Genomic DNA, 12,494 nt, shown 5'->3' on the forward strand with positions numbered 1-12,494 from the left:
GGAGCTGATAAAATGGGCAATGAGTGTAGAACTAAAGAGGTGGACTTAAGCAGCCACTTTTTTCTAATGTATATTGTGATAAACTCACTGCTGAGGTAAACTGTTAAATTTGCTTAGATGCCTAAAACTTTCACACAGTATAAACAATAAACATGTATCTATTATTCAGGCTACAAATTCCTTATTTTGGCCTAAAGGTTCCCTGGCCTGGTGGTCCTAGTGATCAGCGCAATTTTGATATCCATCTACCCCTACTCTTATGTGACGGACCCCACCCTAAATAGGTTTTCCTACTTTAATACTCTCACATCAACTCAGGAAGGGTTTGCTAATTAGTTGAGTAATTGGATCATGTTAAAATATGCAAGACAGGCCCACCAAGGTTGGGAACCACCACCTTGCATGCATGCTTCCTGGCCCGAGTTCCTCTCTCCACCATACACGACTGGTGCACCAGACTACAGTACAACTGCTGACCAGAGAAAGAAGTTGGGACCGAGTTCCCTGTGGCATCAGTGAGGCTGGTGTGTTTGATTGTGGGCTATGGCAGCCAGAAGCATAATTTCTGTACCATCACTTGTGCGGCACCAACTGACTGCAATTAGTGCTTGAGGAAGTCAACAACATGTGAGACTTTGATTGAGTCCAGGCTGCCATTCTCTTCAAAGGCAGAACATTCTACTTAATGTAGTCAGCATACTTGGTTTCTGCATGCATCTATATGAGTGCATGTGACTTGCTGTTGACATGTTCATGGCTTGCAGATGGATTTAGGAACTGTTATTCAGATCAACGCTGCTCAGTGAGAGGCTGTTTACACCTTGCATTAATATGTTTCATGTCTGGGTTGTATCTGGATACACACTGGCTGTGCTCCACGGACACTTTTCTGTGTGTATGTGTGACCAGATCAGACCCAATTTTACTGTCCCACAAAAAAAAAAAAAAAAAAAAAAATCACATCAACATTTGCGTTGCTTCCATTTTATTCTTACCATATGAAACGACATGCTTAGTCCAGACATCTTAAATCAGCCTAGTGTGCAAGAAGATACAGGTTTGGGGATACAGCCAGCCTCGTGCATCCTCCATCATGTTTGCCTGTGTATTTTCTCAACTCTGGTACCATTGACTTACATTAACAGCAAAGTAGGTATTTTCCGTCTCCTGTAAAGTTACCATTTTGGAGATACAAGGTTTTGTTCCGACAACAGCGATATACTTGTGCCTCAAACCTCTGATGTGGTTTGAATGGTTGAATCTGATCAAACTGAAATCTGAAGATCTGATCACTCAGAATGAATGTTGGTGCAAGGTATAAGCAGCTTCGACGTACGTTATCCCAGACCATGGAGCCCAAGCATTAACTTACTACCTAAAATACTCTACGTACCATGTTGTGCAAAGGTCAGAAACCACTCTTTACACTCTCATTACAGCTTCCATTCTTTTCAAGTTTGCTTTAAGTTTTTTTAAGAAATCTGCAAGAATCTTTTCACACCTACAAAGTTCAGTCTTAGAAGTCGGTTGCATTTTCTGCTTCTTATGATCAAAGTAATCCCAAATACATTCAGTGCTGTTGAGATTTGGACTCTGGGGTGGTCAGTCCATTATTTGATTGTAAACATTCATCTTTTTTTTCCCCCTCAGTAAGGGCCTCTCAACACCTACACATCCTTTCAGACTCAGGTGTTGAGATGTCTGTTCGCAGTGGAGGAAAGTTCTGTTTATCTGAGGGGGACAGTTTTGGTGGTCTACCAGATCTTGCACAGGTGTTAGTCCCATTTCCTCTGTATTGTTTAATATTTCGTTGAGCTCTAGTTTTGAACGCTCCTGATTTTCACTTACTTTGCTTTGCCCTTTCCCTTCTTTACACAAGTGGATTATTTTATATCTAATCTTCACAGAAATATCTCCTTTAATTTGGATTCATTCGTACTTTTTGGCTGTTTTTACTGGAAATTAAATACATAAAAAGTAGTCTCTGACTTTTGCACAATACTACATAGAACACTTTTAAAAATGATTTTCCTGTCTGTATTCCTGTGGCATTTACAGTCTTGACAGTAATTTAATAATGAGATGAAACTAAGGAAAAGAAAGCCCTGTGACAACTTCACAGCTGGTCAACATCTGCCTGCCTGTCATAATTGACAAAAGTTTAGTTTCCCAGCATTTGAAACGTGGTTAGCGGTGACAGTAGATGTGATGTGAGTAAGCAAAGACAGGCAAGAAAAAGAGAGCAAGAAAAAACTCATAGCAGCTGCTATCCTGTTTGAAACTAGAGGAGCTAACTTTAGCTTCAGATCAGCTAAACCAAGCAAGCCAGCAACACCTAATGGCCTAACATAAGGCTAACACGATCCTAACTGACTCACCACCAGTTCAGAGAAGCGGGCATGCAGTTCTTCCTCTGGGGGCATGGGGGCACTGAACTCCAGCAGCTGCAGTGGGACGCTGTCCTTCAGGTTAATCTCGGGGGGCTCGCTGCTGCCGAAGCAGCACAGGAAGCCCAGGGCGGGCCGCGTGCGCTTCCGGGGAGGCATCCTCTCCAGGCTGGAGGGGCCGAAGCCGGGGCCAGAAAGGCGAAGAAGCAGAGTCTGCTATCTACGGGGCATGATCTGAAAGAGAGAGAGAGAAAAATACATGATCAGGACTGGAGCCGAAGTCATTCCAGGACGCCGTACAGGTTCACGAACCTTCTCGCGGAATAGGATTCTGTTAACATTGTATGTTAGAAAACTCAAGATGTGGAGTTTGCACTGTAGATCAGACATAAACCCACCAATGAAAAGTCAAAGTAGCAGCACATGAGAACTGAAGTTTTAATTTAAACACTGCTTACATGCAGAAGTGGTCAGTATACAGTTATAGTACGAGTTTCAAATGTGTGCAATCAGTGACCAAGCTCGTTTCTCAAAAACATGGACGCATGAAGAAGATTATTATACTTAATATTATTATATGTTATACTTTATGGCGATGTGGTGGCGCAGTGGGTAGCATTCTCGCCTCACAGCACAAAGGTCCCCGGTTCGAATCCTGGGTGGGCCCTTTCTGTGTGGAGTTTGCATGTTGGGGGCAGTCGTGGGCTGGGGTTAGGGATCTGGCCCTGTGACCGGAAGGTTGCCGGTTCGATCCCCAGGGCCGACAGTCCATGACTGAGGTGTCCTTGAGCAACACACCTAACCCCCAACTGCTCCCCCAATAGGGCTGCCCACCGCTCCGGGCAAGTGTGCTCACTGCCCCCTAGTGTGTGTGTTCACTGGTGTGTATGTGGTGTTTCACTTCACGGATGGGTTAAATGCGGAGGTTGAATTTCCCCAGTTGTGGGATCAAAAAAGTATCACTTAAAGTATAACTTTATATTGAACACTCTTTCCAAAAGGTGATTTTGAGGCATTTGCTAAGTAGTGGAACAGAGCCATATTTACACTAAGTACAGCAAAGTAAGAATTTCATTGTTCAGTGCAACTGCCTGTTCTGCTGTGCACATGACAATAAAACTCTTGAATCTTTAATCTAAGCTTTTTTTTGGATTTTGATATTTTAAAGGACTGAAGAATTTTATTTTGGCCCAAAAAATACAGACACATTACTGTACAGCAAACTCTTTATCCTTAAAATTTATCTGGACATTTTTTGCGGTAAAACACAAACGAGACATTAAAATAAAATCATTAATACAGTAAAAAGTAACAAGAATTTGTTGCTTTTTCTTGTAAAATGGGTAGTTGGGAAGCTGTGAGCGAGTTGGAAGAACACAGGTTTGGTTTCAGATGTCTCCTCAATGCCAGATTTCAGTTCTGTGAATGGACCCAGGCTTCAATCCTTCACCTGTTTTGAGAGTGGGCAGAGAAAAGCTGGGCCTCTGAAAGAACCAGCACTCATGTGTTTCCTGCCATACCGAAGGCCGGGTGGGCACAGAGATGGGAGCAGCCTGGCACCTCTCCGAGTACGCTGGCACAAACTGGGCTGCCACAAAGACCTCTCTGTTGCAGTGTCCAGTGTGGGCAGAGGGAGGGAGGAGAAGGAGAGGGAAAAGCCGGCCGTACCCAGCACCCTCTCACCAGAACCAGAAAAAACAAGAGGAGGAAAAGAGCTCAGTGTTTTCAACAGCTTGTCTGCTCTCTCAACTGTATCCTCCACAGTCAGGACACCGGGGGCTTCAACATACTGGGGTTGACCGTGTAGACTGCACACAGAACTCATGGAGATAATAAGCTACTTCGCTATATTGAATTATTCCCTCTCTAGAAATTATGTGTGCCATGTTTATGTACTTGTATTACTGGGCTGGGCAATACTGACAAAATTCAAAATGATATTTTCCAAACATATCAGTGTCACAGCGATCATATTTAAGTCAGCATTAATAAAGCACATGAGCCCCTTCTTCCTGTGCATCCATGCTAAACAATTTGATTGGACTGTTCTGTACAGTGTTCATTTCTTAAAATGACACAAAAGAAAACCATACTTTCAGAAAGGAAACAGTATTTCTTTAAAGATTTTAGGAATTTTAAACTTTTTAAAACAGTTTGCTCCCAGCTAGTAAGACAAGCAACACTGCAGTTAACCGTCAGGGCCTGGACAGCATGAGTAAAGGACAAAAGAGAATAAAAAAAAAGGAAAAACTAATTTGCAACAAGGACATTGCTTTTTTGGACATTATCTCCTGGATATAATGAGCTTTATTGATTAACTATATCACAACACATATCACTAACTAATCAGCTATATCACAATACGCCAATTTCACTGTATACCAGTACAGTTGATATATATACACACACACACACACACACACACACACACACACACACACATCACCCAGTCCAATGCAATCCTTAACACTGCAAACATATCACAGACTAAAATCACCGACAGACACTTTATTAATCCCCATGGAAATTTAGCAGCCAGTAACACTCACTCAACACAGGACAGTAATAGTAATAAGGGTGTAAACAAAAGAACAGGAAGAATAAATATAAAAAATCCTATCTACAGCCAAATATACAAATAGAAAAATACAATGATCTGGAATAATAGAGTATCTATAATCTAGAACTTGAGATGAAAATGGCAGTGCTGGCAGAATGACTGTACAAGGAGGCACAGGTAACGGCATATAATGACGACACTGAATAAATATGTGAAGATATTGGTATATAAAAGTGTCCAGATGTGCAAGAGGCACAATAAGGTGTGCAGAAAGTGCAATATGTGCAGCAAGGTGTCCATATGTGCAGCAAGGTGTCCATATGTGCAGATGGATAAAAAGAAACATAAGATTACGCATGAAATATAAGACCTATGATTTGGGATTTAACATGAGATTCAGATTCAGTCCTCATCTCTCCTCATCCCTCTTCTCTCTTCTCTTCTGGCCCCCCCAGAGAAGAGTTGAAGAGCCTGATGGCTCTGAGGACAAAGGATCTCCTAAACCTTTAACTAAGTCTCCTATAGTTCATTAACAATCTATTATCAGTCCTGCCAAAACTTCACACATGCTCATCTTTAAAACGATTCCTTTTTATTGCTTCTCTGTCGAAGCGTTAATTGAAGACACCTGTCTATACTCCATTTTCTGATACGGCTCCCCACTGTGAATGTATTTTTTACTGCTTTCTCTAAGAATAGCACAGTGGTAAATTCTTTATGGAGTGCCCTCTGCTCAAGGCAGATGTGAGAGAGGCGAACTCAGGGTTACGGCAGCACCAGTGGGAAACTGCAGCTTTCCGTCTTGTGTGCTCTGAGTGTGGAGATGTGCATAACCATGCTGCACCTGTGTGTGGAAAACACTCATCTGAGTGTGTGACCAGCTGCATACAGACTGCATGTAAAGTAGGGCTGTAAAAATGCATCCATGTTATGAGCACTTAATCATTTATAAGACTGTTTTAAAACAGACTGTTATTTAAAAAAAGGCTATTTTCAAACATGAAAAGCTTGGTGTACTGTTTCTATCATCTATATTCCACTACTGTGTAAACAGTTCCTCCAGCTTAACTGAATCTTGATGGTTAAATCTGAGATCTCACTGTGCACTGAATCATTTCCTAACAAACTAGAATCCAATCAAATTGTGAGGTCAGAGATTTGCACCCCTGATGTTAAGCAGAGGCAACAAGGACGGCCGTTTTAAATGCAGGGCACTGGAGTGAGACTTTCTCTGCATCTTTGTTTCCAAAGATGCTGGCATATCCACAGTTATTCTGTGGCAGGTTTCAATCTGTGATTCTGGCCATGGCCTAACAGTCCGGCTACCATCAGTATCAGTCCCAATTCAACACAAAATTAAACCAACTGCGATTCTTAACGCAACAAAATGAGTAAGACAATAAAATCATATGAAGAATTAGAGATGGGCCAATCCAACACCAGGAATTGTTGGTTAAAACTATGATGGAGGAGTGGGAGGACCATCAAACCCATCTAGGTAGAGCAAAACCAATTATGCTCTCTCTTGGACACTGATGACCGTAGCATTGCCGGGTTTGAGAGGGCAATCACCCAAGAGACTGACCACAGAGGAGCCAATGTATCTCAATTTTTGGTGTGTTTATTCATAAAAAAATGAACTTTTCAGATATACAAAGTTTTGTTTCAACAATGATAACACTACACAAGGACTGCAGGTTAGTAAGGTCATTGTGCTGATTTTCTCCTTGACACATATAGAGGGCATTGCTTTTGCTATTTGCTGCATGGCTCTTCACACCCCCCTGATAAGAGGCAATCCAGCTGTCCACAAGATCAGCAAGCAAGATTACACACTTAACAATGCTATTCAGCCTTTATTTCCCCTCTGCCAAAACACACACTCGGCCCTGAATGCAAGCCTGGGACTGGACATAAGCGGACAGCCTTCACTCATCATCCACCCTGGCTCACATCCAACACGGCTGAGAAAAGTAGGCCAGGACATCTACCACACGCAAAAACACAGCTACGGGTGGGCAGGCTGTGTGAGAGGGAGACAGAGAGAGAAAGAGAAAGAGAGAAAGGGAGGGGAAGAGGAAATACATTGATTGTCTATCCTGTCTGAATTAGCCCTAACAGTTCAGTGGGGACTGCTGGGGAAGTTGATTTAGCCATGTTCCGAAATCCATTCATAAGGATGAGAACAACATGCTGATGCAGGTTTTACAGTTTTCAAAAAGGGTGGACCACATCCGAGAAGGTGTGGTAGAGGATGGAGAGGTGTTCCACCAAAATCAACATTTGTTTCCCTCAGTATTGACCATGCTTTTACATGCTTCAACCAGTTTGGTCATTGCTAACTTCCAAAGCTTGCACCCTTCCTCTATTTGGCGAAACAATCCCACCAACCTGGAAAAGTGAAGGGGGCAGACACCTCGGTCACGTGCAACGTCAGCAGCAACATTCTTCGGCTACCTGTACCAGCCAAGCACTACTGCATTTCTAAATGTGATTGGAGGAGAACGCTAATCACTCAGCTTTGTCAGCAAACGTCAAACCTAGGTCATCAGAAACAATGGCCTATAAATGCAATTAATCAACCTCAGAAAAGTGACTAATTAGGTTTCCCCTGGTAACATCTTTGTGATCTGGCTTAACCCCCCGCTAAGGTGCAGGTGTATTATTTATTCACATTATTAGGAGTCGTCATTCAGTATCCACTATAAATTATTCAGCAACCACTATGAAAATATAAGGACACTCCAACCTAAAACTAAAAAATTTATATATGTTACACTTTCTATGAATGTTACGTTTGTAAGCATCTACAAACACGTTTATAACGCATTCATAAGGCATTATAAACATGGTTATAAATATTTATAAAAAGGAATTACACTGAATTACACTTTATAACCATGTTTATTATACATTACGAATTGTTAATATAATGCATTATAAGTAGTGTTAATAACATGTTATACTGTCTGTGCCAAAGAGGTCAGTCCCAGGTTGGACAGTGTAAAGACAGATTTCCATTATTTTACTTGGTCACCACTGGTGCTGTTAGGGCTGCATCGTTGGGGCTTCAGTCCTGAATATTCAGGTGCTCCATTCAGTAATATTGGATAAGCTGTGCTAAGTTAGTGCCAAGCTAATGGTGGTGTACATTAACAGTGGTGTACATTGACTTTCCCACATTGGGTAAAACACTGATGGCTGCACTAGTTTAAAATCTGACATTTGAACACTGTAATGTGCTTTGTGAATGTTTTAGTGTTTGTCAATTCTTCAGTAAACACTTCAAGCTGAAGCCTCACTTTTAACACTCTAGGGGACTTTAGTGCAGTGTACCTCACTTAGAGCGGACAAATACAGCTCATAATTTTGAACAGTGCTCATAATGAATTATGATAATTCGCAATGCATAATAAGCTTGGCTATAATGTCATGCCATGTTTATGATGCCTAACGAATGCATTATAACATGTTATGAATATATTTATAGATGCTTACAAACGAGAAATTCATAGAAAGTGTTACTATTACTTCTTCTTTGATTTAATACTGATTTAATAATGTAGCCTGACTGATTTGACAGAATTCATAATTTTGCATTCTTTTTGTTCATCAATGTTTTCTCACTCCTGCACCCAGCATGCATTGCACAAATGTCATACAAGCATTGGGAATCCCTCCACAGCAATGAAGAGATCCTGCTTGCCTGCATAGCAGGAGCCCCGGAAAATACTAAGTTTCTTAGTCTTTAAACTCTAAAAATCAAAATCACTCCTGAGACTACTCTGGTATCACTGTAGAAGGCGAGTAGGCATGTTTACAGCAGACAGTAGTAAAGGTTACATTCTCAATTTTAGATATTTATATATAAAACATAAAACATATAATGTAATATGAAAGGGGAACTGAAGCACAGGCCCATTTGCAGGTCATTGCAGTTAAAGTAGTTAACAGCAGAGAATACCTCTGCCAAAGTGCCTCCCTTAATCTTTTCATTTTGGCATCTTCATCCTGAGCTATGAGAAGTGCTAGTGTTTTGGAAACAAGTAGAGGAAGCATTCAAACCGGGTATGGCATACACTATAATAGCCTGATGCAGATAACACTCCATTAGATCCTCTGTGGCAACTGGCACTAGGCAGTGATTATATCACTGCTACAAATATAGCCATCAGCTTCATCTAATACAAATCCAATTCCTTTTCGTGGTTTAAAAAAAAAAAAAAAAAAATGTATCCATGGCTTCTTATTGGAGTGTTACAGCTTTGCTTCATTTTTAACCGTATCTTCCCTTCCTCCCCCTGTACTGTCTGTCAACTACCACGCTTGCTGTCTCACTCACATTCACCTCCCATTAGCATCTCTCTCCACCCTGCGGTTCTCTCTCGTGTCAGTGAGCAGTCATTCTTCTTCGACTGGTGGAAAGAAAAATCAGCTTAGAGTGGAGATTATACTCTCTTTCCTTCTCTCCTGATAGCGCTCCAGCAACTAGTGGACAAAGCTAATGACACCAAAAAAGGGTTAGTTCATCACGGACACATCATTTACTTACAAAAACACTATAATGCTTATATAAGACAGTTATTCTGACATACTGCAATTATTTGACAGGAAGCACTGGGGGTGATCCAGAAGAAATCGCTTTAACTTTGAATGATGGAGGTGATGGTGGCACGGAAGAGAAGCTGAAGAAGGCATAATAGTTAGATTATTCAATCAATTATATCATTTAATTAATCAAATAATATTCAAAAAGGTAAATAAATAAATAAATAAATAAAAACGCACCTCTCTTCCACGGTGCTAATCTCTGCTAGCACTCTATGGGATTCTAGGTGTATAGTAATGCCAAGCTAACAATGATTCACATGAACATGTTTTGGCTAATCTATATAAGATTCGGACATTTAAAGACTGTAAAAGACTAAAAGATCACATATTTTACATTTAAGTAGTTTTACTATGACTCTTAGTAAAGAGCTGCGACATCGGATTTCCAATTCCTAAAACTGACTGAAACCTGGTTAGACAATGGCTTGCATTCCCAATCAGTGACATATCTAGAACTTCCGGAAGTCCTTTATTCCCCCCTCAGTCAAAAATGCTCCACCCACCGGAAATGAAAACATGACTAGTTGATTCTACAGGCGGTTCCTAAATGTGTTAATATTACACACTGCACTGTCACTTTGTTTATACATCCATAAATATTTCACTGCACAACTGTTATTATATTAGGTTATCGTTTACAGTACATAGTTACTTGGTTCATTCAATACTTTTGCTGCTGTTTTGCTCTTTACTGTACTTTGTGCTGCTGAAATAGACATCTTTCCCCTCTTGGATGAGTAAAGTACCTATCCTACTCATCCACCAACCAACCAACCCACCAATCTATGCACCCATCTAGCTACCTTTCAATGAGGGCATTATAAGAATTTAACCCTTGTGTTTAAGTCCAAAACTTTACAAGAAATAAGAGCATAACTAAATAGTTGCAGAGTTTAAATATAACAAAAACCATACAAAAAAGAAAAAACAGAAGGCGCTAAGAGTTTCCTCACTGGTGTAAAGTAGGAAGCCACTCTGCTGTGTCAGCATCCATGTCCACATTCCTAATTTGTTGCCATATTAGACAAATTAAAATAATCAATTACTGTTTAAAGCTGACAGAACAGGTTCTTTCTAGATGAGACACTGACAGCACAGTCATTTAGGATCGATTCATGGCAACGAGGAGGTGCCCCACCTACTCTGCAGTTGTGCTCTGCAGCAGCTGATTGTGTATGCCATGCGGAGGAGCACGGAGGCGGGGCCTCCGACTAAGACAAGGAGAGGAAACAGGTCCCTAATTAAAAGTGAAAATCAATGACCGCGTGGCATTGGAGAAGTGAGAGAAAGAGAATGACCGAAATGAACAGAGAAGCTTCTGAGAGAGAGAGAGAGAGAGAGAGAGAGAGAGAGAGAGAGAGAGAGAGAGAGAGAGAGAGAGAGAGAGAGAGAGAGAGAGAGGAGAAGAAGAAGAAGAAGAAGGGAGAGAGACATTGAAAAAGAATTTAGGAAAAAAGAGAAAAAAGGAAAGAAAAAGGAGTGAGAGAGGGGGAATGGATGAGAGAGAAGAGAGAAAAATGGGAGAAAGACATGAGAGAATGAGGGGGAAAAAGAGACAGAACGGATCGAGAAAAACAGGGAGAGAGAGTGACAGAGTGAGAGAGAGTGACAGAGTGAGAAAGAGAGAGAGCTGCACTGCTGCCACTTCTCATTCAGTGTGCTACCTCATCCCTTCATCCCGTGAGCCTGCTGGAAGTAGGTCAGTGGAGGAGAAGAGAGAGGGAGGGAGTGAGTGAGTGAGGGAGGGAGTAGAGAAGAGAATAGAACAGAGCGATGGCATTTCATACACACTCACAAGCGTCAAACACACCCCTCCATGAATCCATCCATCCATTTTCCCCTCAGTTTCTTGCGTTCTCTGCTTTAATCTCCGGCACGGTCACATAGTCTCCACAAACAGCCTGCATGCTGGCCACGCATCTCCTTCTCTCTGTCTCTCTCTCTCTCTCTTTCAGACATGCACATCCCCTTCTTTCCCACACAAATCCTTTCTACACGTCCATCTTTTTTCCTCATTTCAAGCATGTCTCTCCACATCTAATCTATTACACACAGCCGGGCTTTACTCTAACATAAATGCAGCTGAACCCAATCCCCGTCTTCTCTCTCTCTCTCCCTCAAACTCATGCCTTCGCTACAGACACAGGGGGTTTAAAGGAATCTCTGGCATTCCCCACTGCCAAATGGAATCTTTTCATTTTATTTTTCAGTCATGTTGGAGCTCCAGAAATAATAAACACGCTCCAATAAAACAACAGATGATGCTCCGGTTAAATGGCTTCCATAAAATTATTACAGTTTGTAACCGGGCAACTGTGAAACCTCTGGGCACACAACACGTGTGAGAGATGTACAGAAATGCCAGGTTACTTGGTACACCTACCTCGTATATACAGTCATTTAGCCATCAGGGTCACTTAGCAGGTAAACAAACACTGTGGTTGATTCAGTGGCAGTGAAACAATTTGTCATCCGCCCTCTACCCCATCCATCAATGGAAAGGGACCACAACAGACCACTGCTGACTAGATATTAACTGGGAGGTGAACAGTTAGCACTGCAATCACATGGGCGAGACAGTTGACCTATGCTTGCTCCTGCATCTGCTTCAGTATTAAGGTGAGTACAGAATTACAGGAAGAAAATGCACGGCTATAATATAATATATAACAACATAATATAATATAATATAATATAATATAATATAATATAATATAACATAATAGATGCATTTGAAACTTTTCAATATTGATACTGATACCTGATTCTTTAATAGTACCAATAATGATACTAACCATCCAACCTAACTCACTTATATGTTCTGATATTTATAGGATTACATTTTTAAAATATTTTAGTTTGGAAAAATCTGTTCTGAATCACAATAAAACACTCAGCCTGGCTAGATAGCATTTTCTTGTTGGATTATTTTAAAT

General features: G+C 41.1%; 1 protein-coding gene across 5 annotated transcripts in view; it reads right to left on the reverse strand.

Annotated features, from left to right (window-relative positions):
* daam2 (dishevelled associated activator of morphogenesis 2) overlaps positions 1-12,494 on the reverse strand; it is a 139,712-nt gene that overhangs the window by 82,626 nt on the left and 44,592 nt on the right. For 4 of the 5 annotated variants that reach the window (XM_037542210.1, XM_037542209.1, XM_017690751.2 and 1 more), the window contains exon 2: positions 2,379-2,621. In XM_037542210.1, the coding sequence (XP_037398107.1) occupies positions 2,379-2,546 (168 nt within the window). In that variant the 5' untranslated portion in view covers positions 2,547-2,621. Of the gene's footprint in view, positions 1-2,378; positions 2,622-12,494 lie in introns of those variants that run through there. The other variant, XM_037542211.1, reaches the window with a different exon arrangement.

Source organism: Pygocentrus nattereri, chromosome 10, assembly GCF_015220715.1.
Source record: "Pygocentrus nattereri isolate fPygNat1 chromosome 10, fPygNat1.pri, whole genome shotgun sequence".
Lineage (NCBI taxonomy): Eukaryota > Metazoa > Chordata > Actinopteri > Characiformes > Serrasalmidae > Pygocentrus > Pygocentrus nattereri.